The 13,052-nt window shown below is 48.9% G+C and overlaps 1 protein-coding gene across 2 annotated transcripts in view; it reads right to left on the reverse strand.

The window, feature by feature from the left end:
- Positions 1-410: 410 nt before the first annotated feature.
- hectd1 (HECT domain containing 1) overlaps positions 411-13,052 on the reverse strand; it is a 28,889-nt gene continuing 16,247 nt past the window's right edge. Inside the window, exons 25-44 of one of the 2 annotated variants that reach the window (XM_071499110.1) lie at positions 12,561-12,737; positions 9,243-10,220; positions 8,061-8,282; positions 7,540-7,673; positions 7,286-7,442; positions 6,726-6,796; positions 5,857-6,008; positions 5,711-5,765; positions 4,905-5,133; positions 4,594-4,676; positions 4,357-4,484; positions 3,988-4,189; positions 3,760-3,897; positions 3,112-3,596; positions 2,598-2,756; positions 2,297-2,375; positions 2,082-2,175; positions 1,699-1,849; positions 1,452-1,596; positions 411-1,344 (exon numbers count right to left, since the gene is read on the reverse strand). In XM_071499110.1, coding sequence (XP_071355211.1) covers positions 1,207-1,344; positions 1,452-1,596; positions 1,699-1,849; positions 2,082-2,175; positions 2,297-2,375; positions 2,598-2,756; positions 3,112-3,596; positions 3,760-3,897; positions 3,988-4,189; positions 4,357-4,484; positions 4,594-4,676; positions 4,905-5,133; positions 5,711-5,765; positions 5,857-6,008; positions 6,726-6,796; positions 7,286-7,442; positions 7,540-7,673; positions 8,061-8,282; positions 9,243-10,220; positions 12,561-12,737 — 3,977 coding nt within the window. In that variant the 3' untranslated portion in view covers positions 411-1,206. The remainder of the gene's footprint in view (positions 1,345-1,451; positions 1,597-1,698; positions 1,850-2,081; positions 2,176-2,296; positions 2,376-2,597; positions 2,757-3,111; positions 3,597-3,759; positions 3,898-3,987; positions 4,190-4,356; positions 4,485-4,593; positions 4,677-4,904; positions 5,134-5,710; positions 5,766-5,856; positions 6,009-6,725; positions 6,797-7,285; positions 7,443-7,539; positions 7,674-8,060; positions 8,283-9,242; positions 10,221-12,560; positions 12,738-13,052) is intronic. The other variant, XM_071499111.1, reaches the window with a different exon arrangement.

Consider the following 13,052-nt stretch of genomic DNA (forward strand, 5'->3'; position numbering starts at 1 on the left):
GCTCCGACACTCTGACAGACTTTGCAGGGCGGCTCGCAGCTCACTCTGCCTCCACTGCTTCTGTGTGTGTGCTCTAAGTGCAGTGATGACATCACTCCTGCAGTTGTGTGTCCTCAGTCCAAACAGAAAGACAAACTCGACTGTCATTGGAAAAGGAGTCAATCTGCTTTTATTAGAAAAAACCTGCGTCTACCCTCTAATTTTGGTGGAAAAAGTTTCCTTTACAGTCCCGACTTCCTCTAGACTTTCAGTTCCCGAGTCACTGTTCACGTCATCTCCAGTCGGCAGCTTCTAATATTTAAAGGGCCGCTCTGCAGATGTTTCCAGTTGTGCTCAGTTGCTCTCAGCTGGACCTGGATGATCAGTGTGGAGCTGGAAGGACGATGATGCACAAACCACAGGACTCCATCTTTACTTCATACTTTGCAAACATTTTAATGATTATTTTTTTGGAGCATACACATTTGAAAATATCTGTTTACCTCAAACTGCAACTTGAGTTAAATAAATGTTTATAATATACAAAGAAAATACAAGGGAGAGCAGAGCTTCTTACATTTTTTTTCTGTTTTCTCTTTCGATGTGCCTCGCACTCGACCAGTGTTTCTGTCTCTATAGCTTCATTGTAAAAGAAAACACCAAATGCACTCTGACCTTTGACCTTTACAGCCAGTCAGAAACAACCCGAAAACTGTCGCACACACACACGGAAACGAAAAGCAATAAAACAAAAAATAAAAACAAAAAGAGGAGAAGGAAAGAGGGGGGCAGGGCATGATTGTGTGAAGGAGGAGGAACTGAAAACAGAAGCTACGACTCAAACCAGGCGCTAAACTGAGAACAGACGGGAGGAGGAGGAGTAGGATGAAGGTCAACACACACACACACTCAGCAGCCAGCCTGCAGAAACCAGCAGCAGCTCAGGTGGGTGAGGAGGAGGAAGCTGCTGCTGATGAAGAGCAAGGAGACAAGTGAAGGAGGGAGGGAAGTAGGTGTTAAGGATGTGAGGAGGCAGCGCAGCTTCTCTTTCATTTCACTCTGCAACAGAACTCCTCCTCCTCCTCCTCTTCATCCTCCTCCAGCGGTCAGTCGGTCGGCTGGTTTGGATTGGCTGGCTGATCTGTCAATCACGCGGCGGGTGGCGACAGATAGGAGACTAGAGGAGCATGCTCAGTGCGGTGGTGATGGCGGCGGCGAAGGAGGAGGTCAGTTGAGGTGGAAGCCTTTCTCCATGGTGGCGGCTAACAGACGCTCTCTCATGATGTCCTCAGAGGAATATTCCGGAAGCTTCAGGTAGTGAACACACGTGTTGACTGACGGGTAACTGGAGTCTGTGGCGTCGACCTGAGGAGGAGGAAGCAACGGTCACATGTGGATCATCAGAGAAAACGTCGATCTGAAGAGTTTCACAAAGAGCAGAACAGGAGGAGGAAAGAGCGGGAACAGCTCACCTTCCTGACGATGGTGAGGCGGGGGTGCAGGTTGGCCAGGCCGCCGGGGGGCAGCGTGGAGCAGCCGGTGGTGAACTGAAGGAAGGCTTTCCTCTCGTCAGACGACATCCCACACAGAACTCTGACGAACCGCAGGAAGCCAGGACTGAGGGGGGAGGAGGAGGGGGGGTTAAAGGTCATATCTACAGGTGAAAATCAGCAGCAGGTGAATCTTCAGGTGTGTGTGTGTGTGTGTGTCATCACCTACCTGTCTCTGGTGTAACCCAGCTTTGGTTCAGTGTAGTTAATGATGTCATCAGCAGTCCAGGAAGGTGATTGGTTACCACAGAGGATCATCTGAACTTCCTTATGGCTGAAAGAGCTCAACTTCTCCATCGGAAAGACTCGATTAAAACCCTCTGTGGGGGGAGGAGGGGGGGGTGAAGAGAGGAGGATTTTGTCAGTTCGTCTGATTTGAACTAAAACACATTAAAACCAGTTTAAGTCCATAAACAGAAGCTCAGTGTGTTTTTCACTCTTCACTGCGCTGCTCTGTGATGTCGGTTCTGAACGGGGCTGAAATGTTCTGGCGTGTTCCTGACATGTTCCCGACATGTTCCCAGGTTGGTTGTGGAGTGGTGGTGTGTTTACCTCTGAAGGCCTCCATCTGTTTCTGGATGCCCGTGTGCATGCAGAAATCGAACATCAGCTCCACGTACTCCTCTGCGTTCTCCATGGTCACCATCTGAACGTCCACACATCAACACAAAGACACACACCTTCAGTGGAAACTCATTTCACACAGAACCGTCAGCAGAACCTTCATTCACCACATCTACTGCCACAGATCAGACGTTTGTTTTCACCTCGTCGTCTCCGTTCGGTTTCAGATCCACCGCCGTGAAACCGTGAACCTTGGAGGACGGACAGAACTGGAAGTTTAACCTATAGAGAGAAACGGACAACAGGAGCAGATGAGACCCACTCCCACAATGCACCGGTGTTAACATGAGCCAATGGACCATGTGTTCAATATAAAACCTGTTAAATCTCAATCAGTAATCAGTCTGATGTCTGATGATCAATCTGGTCCTGAGGCTGAAGGTGAGCGTTGCCATGGAGAGCCAGAGGCACTGAGGTGTGCGTTAGGTGTTTTGTGTGTTTTACCCGAGGTCCTCGATGCTGAGGGGGGGTCCAGAACCGAGCGGGTTCCTCAGCATCAGGTCCTGCAGCCTGGTGTTCTTCTCGTCCTCAGATAAACTCTTACTGGCCAGAATCTGCCTCCTCTTCACCGCCAGCTCCTTGACCTCCTTCAGGAAACTGGCCCTGGAAACAGGTCACAGAGACGCTCATCAGTAAACACATTGTTCATCATGTTGTTGGTAAACAGTGTTTTCTGTTTGAACAAGAGGCAGATTGTTCCAAATTGATCCAGTGGAACCATGGAGAACCACTATCATCATCGTCATCATCATCATCTGATGTACTGTGAAATATAAGACGACCTTATTTATACATTATCTTAGTGAATTAAAACAACTAGAATTGAAAGGAGAAAGAAGAAAGGAAAGGAAAGGAGAAAGGAAAGGAAAGGAGAAAGGAAAGGTTCACACCAGGAACCTTTGATCAGAGCTGGAGCAGCCGTCATACAGATGTTGATGCGTCATCACAGCTGTCTCACCTGTGCGGGTTGACCAGCTGGAAGTCATCCCAGGTCAGGATGCCATGGTACCAGGCCGGTGGTTTGGGTTTTGGCGGGTCCATGATGAACTCGGACTTGGAGTCCTCGTCGAAGCTGCCCACAGAGTAGGTCTCCTGGCTCTCCTCAGTGGACGCCTCCGACTGCACCTCGGACAGCAGCAGGAAGGGCTGCAGGTGGGGGCGCTCGGGGTCGTGACCATGCGGTGAGCTGCGGGACTGGTACAGCAGCTTGCTCATGTTGGACTTGATGTCTCCCATGCAGAGCAGCTTGAAGAAGGGCTGGGACACGGGCAGGTCCACCAGCCGGTTGTCCTGGATGCACTTGGCCAGGAAGACGCCCAGGAAGTGGAAGAGCTTGGTGATTCGCTCCAGCTCCTCGCTGTCCTGAGGGAACGGAGCTGGGAACAGGCCGCAGGAACGCTGCACATAGAACCCTGGAGGCTTCAGACCACCGCCCAGGTCCACCTGAAACACAGAGGCCCAGGACCAGGATCAGTCTACTGTGGTGGTTTTGAAACCAGTGAGGAGGTTAAAGGAGGTCAGAGGTGTGGTGCAGCGTTTACAACCAAGACCAGGTCAGGAACCTGGAGAGCGGCAGAGACTGTGGTTGTGTGTTTGTGCATCTGACCTGTCGAGACTCGTCGTCAGGGAAATCGTCGTCACACAGCCAGATGCCCAGAGACGTTCTCTGAAACTCTGCAGCCACCAGAGCGTAAAACTCCAGAGTCGGACCGAGACCTGTTCCCTCCTCACCCTGGAACTCCACCTGGAGACACACACACACACACACACAAACACATTAGAACTTGTCTATTGCTCAGGTGTGTGTGTGCAGCGAGCTGTGTCAATCTCTCACCTCCAGCACAGACTTCCTGTCGGCGTGGATCTGCATGACGGACTCCGCCCACTCCATCATGGCGTCTCCTCGAGGGACTTTGACTCGCTCGTGTTTGAGGCGACCCACCCTGAACTCTCCGGGGTCGTCCCGCCGCACTGTGGTGGACGGCCGAGAGCGCTCCATGGTCGCCTCCCGCCGGTTCTGCAGCCACACTATCGCCCTGCAGACACACCAGGGTCAGAGGTCACTGAGCAGAAGGTCAAGACTCGCCGGGGGGGGGGGGGGTCAAGGACAGGACTAAACCTTTAGCATCTTTCCTGTTTTATTCCAAACGGAGGTCTGGGTTGTATCATTGTGGGTCAGTCACAGCCCCTCCCTCAGACTCACCTGGAGGCTCCAAAGGCGGTGCAGGTGAAGTAGAGCTGTCGCGTCTCGAAGGGGATGAGGAAAGGACACTTGGAGGTGAGCTGCTCACACCAGTCGGGCAGCGCTCCGCTCGCCAGAGCCAGAGGCTCCTGGGAAACAAGTACCAACAAGCTGCTACCGTCACTGATCCTCAGGTGAACTTTAACTGAAGTAAAGCAGCCGCAGGATCAGACACAGTCACTGCAGAAACACACTGACCTCGATCTGCTGCAGGATCTTGGTGGTGATCTTCTTACTGGTGAACTCTTCTGGAGCCGCGTTGAACTGCAGCTCGTCCACATCTGGACACAGTTTAAAACCGAGAGCATTTCTGTTTCATGTGCACTTTGTCCTCATTGTGGGTAATAATAAAGTTAATTGAATCCACCTGTGACACAATAAATCTGATGAACTTCAACAGTATTAAGAGTTTAGGATCAGGTTTAGGTCGGGGGTCAGGGGTCAGGGAGCGCACCATGTCCTCACAACTAATGCACAACAATTGTGTTTTTGAAAGTGTGTGTTCATACCCTCCTGCAGCGTGCGAGCGTTGGTGGCGGCGTCTCCTCCGATGATGTAGAGGATGCGCAGCAGCTGCAGGACGTCCTCCACCCCGCAGGCATTCTGACTGCAGCCTGCCTTCGCCTGCGCCACCTCCCTGGCCCCGCCCAGGATCTCACTGCTCTGATTGGCTGAAACCGAACTTGGGCTCAAACCGCCAGAACGGCCGCCGACAACGATACTGTGCTCGCAGAAGTCCTGGAAGTGGGAAACAGAGCAGACGTCAGAGGTCATGTGTGAGGCTCTGTTCACATCAACTCTTTGTTTACATCCTGCTTCATCTGTGAAGTTTCATCTCCTGATGAACTTTGTAGTGAAGTCAGAGATGAGATGTATTTGTTTCTTTTTATTTTCGGAGAATAAAAAAAACGAAATCTAATATTTTACTGTGACCAGGCAGGACTGGACGTTCACGTCTGGGTGCAGATGATGTGTAGAAGCTCCATGTGCAGGTTTACAGAAAACAAACTGAATCTCTGTCAAATTTGTCTGAGAACATTTTAGAAAAAAGAAATTCAGACATTTGTGTTCTGTCATATTTCAGTGTTTTTCCTGCTCCAGTCTCTGAGGCCGAGCAGAGGCCTGTTAAAGACACAGAGCAGCTGTACAGATGTTCAGTCTGAACCCACGTCTTCTTTTCCACCACAGCAACATTCAACATGACATGTTGTGTTTGAGGCCTTTGAAAGAAACGGATGGAAAGAAAGCAAAGGGAAAACTGTGTGTGTGTGTGTGTGTGTGTGTGTGTGTGTGTGTGTGGTTAAAGGTGACTCACCATCTTCCCGCTCTCCTTCTCTTTATCTGCGTCCTTCAGCTCTCTGTACATTATCCTGCAGGACAAAAAACAGCAACAGTTTAAAAACTCAAACATCTGAGCAGCACTCGAATGCCTCATGTCTGGGCTGTGGCTCCTCCTCTTACGTGTACGTCGGCTCCCAGATGCGTCGCAGTTTGTCTGTCTTCACGGCTCCGTTGCACGAGAGCTGCAGCAGCCGCTGGACGTAGAAGAAGATGGTCGACTTGTAGTTGGACAGAGGAAGCTCCACCTCCCGGGTCGTGCCCAGCCCCGCCACCTGAACACAAACAAACACACACACACACACACACACACACACACACACACACACACACACACACACACACACACACACACACACACACACACACACACACACACACACACACACACACACACACACACAAGCAACAATCAGCACAGAGGTCTTCGGCTGCTTCAGGACACGTTTAAGTGCAACAGGATGAAACTTCCGTCACATTTCACAGTTACAGATCTGTCATTTCCTTCCTGTTATGACGTCAGGGGAAAATGTTAGAAATGGTCCAAGTTCCATAACAAGATGGTGAACAAATGTAAAAACGCTCCCTGCGAGTCAGAAGCCCTGAACGCCTTGTCTGCCGTGTTTCCTCTTCCTGCTCAGACTGACATCAGCTTGTTCATCCTGTCTACTCTGTAGCGACTGTTGCTAAGGAGGCTCAGGCAGATGTTTGTTGTATATTTCAGATCTGATTCGAGCTCAAACGTACAGATGTGTTTGACACGTTGACATTTTGGAGGAGAAGATGACGTGAACCTGACCACAGGATATTTCTGTCTGATAAACACGTCATCATCAGATCAGGTGATGACATCATCGATTTGTGTGGTGACTCGGCTGCACGTTGACTGAACTCATGAGGATGAGCAGCAGAATCAAACTGAGGAGCTGGAAATGAGCAGGAAGTGTCCTCCAGCCTCAGTTACTGTGTGGTGGTGGGGGAACTGCTCTTACCTTCAGAGTGAGGGCGAGGTGAGGAGACGGAGCGCACTCCACCTCCTCCTGCACCTCCGAGCGAGGAGTTCCTGAGTCAGAGGGCGAGAGAGGAGCGTCACAAATTTAGCTCTGATCTAAACACTGATCTTTGTTCTGTTTGAGTTTAATTCATCTGAAGAAACTGAGCAACAATTTAACACAAAACTAAAACACAAATTAACCAGAAAAAGGGAAACTGAATATTTTAGCATTTTTTTAAATCAACTCCTTCAACATCTTTCTGATTTTGTTTTCCTCTGAGTAAAAAATAAAAACTAAACAATACATGGTCAAATAATTTAATAATTTTTTGAACTAAATTTAAATATTTAAATGATAAAAACTCATCATAAAACATGATCAAGTTTTATGATGATTTTTGTTTCATTAAAAATCCCTTGTTTTTTTGTTTTAATTTAATAAATTTATCTGATTTTACAAAGTACCAAACTTAAAATCCTGTGTGTGTGTGTGTGTGTGTGTGTGTGTGTGTGTGTGTGTGTGTGTGTGTGTGTGTGTGTGTGTGTGTGTGTGTGTACCTGGGGGGGGGATCTCCAGGTCGGTGGTCTGCTGGACGTTGGTTCTTCCTGGTCTGGGGTCAAAAGCAGGAACCAGAGCAGAGAACTGTCTCTTGAGGACGAAGTCGTCGTCCCACGTCCTCCTGCGACCTCCTTTGGTCTCGTACTCTTCCTCCTCCTGCAGGACGGCAGCCACACACTCGTCATACTCATTCTCACTTCCTGTCACTATTCATTTCATTACCCATGGAAAATAAGAAAGTCTGTTTCTGTACCAGGACCTCCTCGTACTCCTGGTCCTCCTGATTGTCGTCTTCGTTCTCGTCGTCGTCGTCGTCGGGCTCTGGGAGGTCCTCCTCGTCGTCCAGCTCGGCCAATAGCGTGTTGGCACGACAGCTGTCCAGGAAGTCTACGGGAGGTGGAGACAAATGTTGTTGGTCAAATCTTTAAAGACAAGAACGTAGCACAGTTTAAAATCCACCCGTCACTTTAAAGCTCCGAGCAGCTCCAGGCGTTTGAGGTCATCTGTGTAAATGTTGAACCTGAACCAGACTGGGTTCAATAGTCACCTGACAGGAAGTGAATCCATGTTTACTTCAACTGAATCTGTTGCTCAGACAGAAACAGAATGTGAGACGAGTGTGAGACGAGTTAGGCGGCAGGTTAGCTGAAGCTGTGTGTGTGTGTGTGCGTGTGTGTGCGTGTGAGGGTAAGACCTGGTTTTAGGGTTCAGGTTAGATCAGGTCTAGGGGAGGGTGTGAGTTTGTATGTTGTGTTACTGTGTGTTGTCACCAACCATAGAGAGAGAACTCAGCCTCCTGGCCTGTGTCGCTCTCGCTGGACGTGGACGTCAGGCTGGTCGTCAGGGTGTTGCTTAGCAACTGGCCCACCGACAGACCCGTGGTGGCCGTGGCTACGTTATTGCTGCTGGTTACTATGGAGGTTGACATGGTAACGGTGGAGGTGGTGCCAGTGGTGGTGAGGTTAGGAAAGCTCTGAGCGCCCATGAGAGGAGAAGCTGCAAACAACAAACAAACAAACAAACAACAAACAAACAAACAAACAAACAAACAAACAAAGGGCGGTTAGTCGGTCAGAAACCAAAGAGACAAAGCAGCAGGTGAAGCTTGTTAAGCTCCAGTCAGCTGACTGGCAGCAGGTGCAGACCAGGACACCATGGATCTGGTCTCAAGTCCACCTCAGGTTTCAGAAGAGTCTGATTTAAAACGCTAGAAGTCTTTCCCAAGGGATCAATAAAGTATTTTGATTGACTGAATTCTGTTCAAATCAAGCTGAAAACAGAGCGACAGGTCCTGAACCTTCAGTCAGCTGGTCCAGTTTACCGCAGGAACACACTGGCTGCACTCGCCACGCAGACTCCACACACACGCCACGCAGCCAGTGTGTTCCCGGCTGATTGTGGACAGGATGCAGCCTTTACAGCCCACTGAGTGTTTTACTGAGCATCACTGAACTGTCAGACAGGAAACACTCCAGAGCTACAATGTTAGTTTGGACTGCAAGATGGTTTGTTACTGTTAGTGATCATTATTCTTTAATGTTACTGATGTTTTAATGTGAATTTCTGACAGGAAATCACAGTAAACATGCTTCACTCTCAGCACGGTCCGCCTCATGACAGCATCTGATGAAAGCAACAGTCAGATGTGTTTGTAGAACGAAGCTTGTTGTAAACTGAATCCTGAGCAGCGACGACACAACAGGTTTTCAGGTGAAGAGACTCGGCTTTGGCTCTGAGATTCTCTTTACATGGACGGTTCTGTCTCAGCCAGACTGTTTCTACAGCAGGAAACTGTTAAAGTTAGTTAGTGCTGATGGGTTAGTCCAGACTATGTTAACCAACAGGTTTGTTTCACTCTCTGTCTTTAATAAAGGAACCAGACTGTAGCAGTATCAGTGTAGTATTACTGCAGTTCTCCCTGGCAGTGAAGTATTAGTGTAGTAATGCAGTACTCACTTGCAGTACTCATGACGTTCCTGCCCAGTGTGTTGGTGTTGTTGTCGCTGCTGCTGCGGCTCAGGTTCATGTTGTTGGTGGCGTTGGTGCGCGACATGTTGGGCGCGCGGCGGACGAAGGACTCCATGAGGCTGGCCTCGCGGGACGACAGGTTGGGAACACTGGCGCTTGAGCTCATGGGAGCGCCGGCGGCCAGCAGCGAGCTGACCGACAGCCGGGCGTTAGCCGCCGAGCACAGAGGCCTCTGGGAAGGCGTGTCCTTGCTGGATGATTCTGACACCGAGCTGACGTCGGGGGAGCTCACGCTCACCAGCCCCATAGAGATGGCTGTTGCCGGGTCGGTGGTCGCTGTGGATGAGTCCTTATTTCTGGCGTCCTCTCCGGGGGCGGGCGTGTCGGCAGTGAGCGTGCCGGAGCTGGACGCCGAGCCAGAGCCGCCCTCTGCCGCAGATGACAGCACGACGATGGGCTCCTGCTGCTGTCCGTCAGAGCCGACCCCGCCTCCCGTTAGTCCTCCCACCCCGGAGCCCTGGTCGAGCAGCAGGCCCTCAGCCCTCCTCTCCAGCCGCAGACCTCCCGCCCCCGGCAGCCCGGCGGAGGAGCTCAGGCTGATGTCAGAGGAGGAGGCGACGCTGCAGACGGAGCTGCTGCTGCCCTTCCTGCTGGAGGAGCTGGCCCCGCCGAGCGACGTGGCCCCGCCCTTATCGGGGCAATTATTTTTCACCAGGCTGCTCCACGACTGCTGCTGCGAGGAGGAGGAGGAGGAGGTGGTGGTGGCGCTGCTGGCTGCCGGCGTCGAGGAGGGTCCCACCGTGGAGGAGGCGGGGCCTGAAACAGTGGATGAGACAGGTTTGGGTGACGGCGCTGTGGCAGCCGACTCAGGGTCGTACCCTGGAGCAAGCTTGAGGTCAAACTTCCCTTCAGCGCCCATACGGTAAGAGTTAGAGCCGCCAGCATCCCAGGTTACATCAATCCAGCCTGGATGGACAGAGAGATAGGAGGGAGACGGACGGATGGATGTCAGAGACCCGGCAGAGAGAGAGAGAGAGAGAGAAAGAGAGAGAGAGAGAAAGAGAGAGAAAGATAGAGAAAGAGAGAGAGAGAGAGAGAGAGAGAGACAGAAGAGTAGCAGCTTACAGTCAGAGCAGCTCCACACAGCTCTACACTGGACCAGATCAGTCGTCTTGTAAATTCATCTTATCAATATTCTTATTTTTTTCACAACTATGACTTTTTATTTCTTGTTTTTGTCCTGTCAGAGGTTTGTGCAGAAAACTTTGTTCCTGTAGTTAGAGTGAAAACAGAAAATACATTTTCATTTTTAGAAATAGTGGTTTTTAAATATATGAGTCTGTAGTGGCACTGTTGAAGCTTTAGCATCCGTTGTCTCTTGTTTTATATAAAGCACATTAAAGCTCCATGTTTTATCTTCTCCTGTGTTTTACCTGAAGTGTTGATCTCCATCAGAAGATAAATTTATGGTTTTAAGAACCAAAAACCATCTCAGTGTAGAACCTAGACCTGCTTTATATTCAAAAACCACATGGACATCTACCTTTAGACTGGATGGACCTTTAAACAATGTTATTATCACACTAACCTACAGTTAATAAACCTCAATACTTTATAAATACTGACTGAATTTACCAGAAACCGGTATGAAAAATTGCTTTTATTTTGTTTTTAATTACTGAAATTAAAATGTGTGAAAGATCTTTGTATTGTCAGATGTTTCATCTTTTCTCTGCCTTTAATGCAACATCCCACATCAACACAAAGTAACATACAACTGCTTTATATGGATTTTCATGTGTTGCCTATACATATTTAAATTCATATAAATAGAATTAATGTTTTTTTAAATAAGCATCAAAATGTGTGTTTCACTCTGACTTTACAGCTCAACACATATTTTAAAACTTTTGGTCCAGGTGGAGCGATGAGAGAGAAAAATATGAACACAGTCACAGAAAATGACAATCAAAGCAAAAGTAGAAAAAATTCCTGGCAAATGCAAAGAGTCAAAGCCACAAAGAAAAGAAATCAAACTCAGAAACAACACTAACGCTCATCATAAAAAAATGATCATCGACAGAGCTGCTGGTGGTGTTTGATGCTGCACTCGGCTTCAGTGACACAACATCAGATCTGAACGATAAAAAAAAACAAAAAACACAGAAACACCGAGAGGAGGAGCAGGAGGCAGAGGAGGAGAGGAGGGGAGGAGGAGAAGGAGAGGGAGGAGGAGTTGATTATCACTTCCTTTCAGATCTGATCTTTAACGCTGGCTGTCCAGGTGACCTGTTGGGATTCGTGTGTTCAGGCAGTGCAACAACAACAACAACATGTGTTTGTTTTACAGGTACTTTAACCTCTGCTGCAGCTGCTTCTTACAGTTTCACCCTCTGCTGACAGTTTATAGATTAGAATTTAAGCAAGACTAAAGGGCTGGGTAACACAGACACACACAGACCTGGATCAAGTCTGGTCCAGTGGGCTGTCACTTTAATGGTCTAAGTGTTAGGAACAGATCAGTGTGAGGATGTGGAAGACAAAACACACACAGCAGAGTGCACAGACTCAGGTGGGTAGGAAAGCTGACAGGAGAATTAACGCGTGTAGATGTGCATCATGTGGTGATAGCTACGCTGCCTGGAGAAGCTCACGTCCCATAGAAAATGAATGTGATTACAAAGCAGACGTGTCTCTAACCAACCACTGTCTGAAGAGAGTAAACAATCTTTTAGATTGAAGTTTCCTTCCCACAGTGAATCTCCTCTAATGTCATCAACAATAATAAAACATGAGCGCTGCCTGTAGAGATTCGTATCATCATGAAGCTGCAGCACAGATGATGACTGGGCAGATACCTGAACAGCAGCTCCTCATAAACACTCATCTGTATCTCATCGAGTTGGTTTAATTTGTGACGCACACGTCTGAATTTGTGTGTAACAACATTCATGTGCAGAGGCCACTTTCATTTAGTTCCTCAGGTTCAGTTTTACTTTTCTGCATCAAACACCTTCGGCCTTCTTCACCTCAGCTCACGTCTTTATACGGATCTCTGCTCGGTTGCCCTGGCAACAAAACCTGAACTTCTGAATTTCACATGATGAAAACACAACACGGGTTCACACACTCAGACTCTGCCCACAGTTGAGCCTCGGGACCGAAACAGGAAACTGTGGAATCAGACGTTGAAACACTTCAAATACAAGTTAGAGTTGGAGCCGTGAATCCTTCGTCCTGCGTGATCAAGATCAGTCACAACAAGTTTCTACTCTTCAGCTTCAGGTTTCTCTGGACGTGTCTTACCGTTGTGAGCCTCTCCGGTGACGGTGCCTTCTCCGGCTGGGTTTCCATCCTGGTCTCGCCACTTCCAGTCGATGCCGCGGACGACCCGCGCCCCAGGAACGATGTACTTCATCACCTGGGAACGAAACAGGCGCCGCTGGCGACGGAGGTTTGCCTCCGCCTCCTTCACAGCTTTACCTGAGGGAGAAGGACAGAGAGAGGGAGGCAGGCAGGCTCATATCAGTCATGTGATATTTAAATGACAGAGAGAGAAAAGTGATGAAACAACAACAGAAAACGAAAACATAAAGTTATTAATCTGTGAAATGACGACCGGAGAGCCTGTGGATTTATATCACCCTCTACAAACCTGTGGAAAGGCTCCATCTGGAAACGTCTGACTAAAATGTTTGAGTCCAGCTGGACACTGAAACTGTGGGATTGTTGGGGACTATTTTCAGCAGTGGATTAATCCACATTTGTTGCTGTAGTGAGTGTGTGTCAGAATAAACA

The sequence above is a fragment of the Trachinotus anak genome, unplaced genomic scaffold, assembly GCF_046630095.1.
Source record: "Trachinotus anak isolate AG129_WGS33_773 ecotype Australia unplaced genomic scaffold, CSIRO_AGI_Tana_v1 ptg000015l, whole genome shotgun sequence".
Classification (NCBI taxonomy): domain Eukaryota; kingdom Metazoa; phylum Chordata; class Actinopteri; order Carangiformes; family Carangidae; genus Trachinotus; species Trachinotus anak.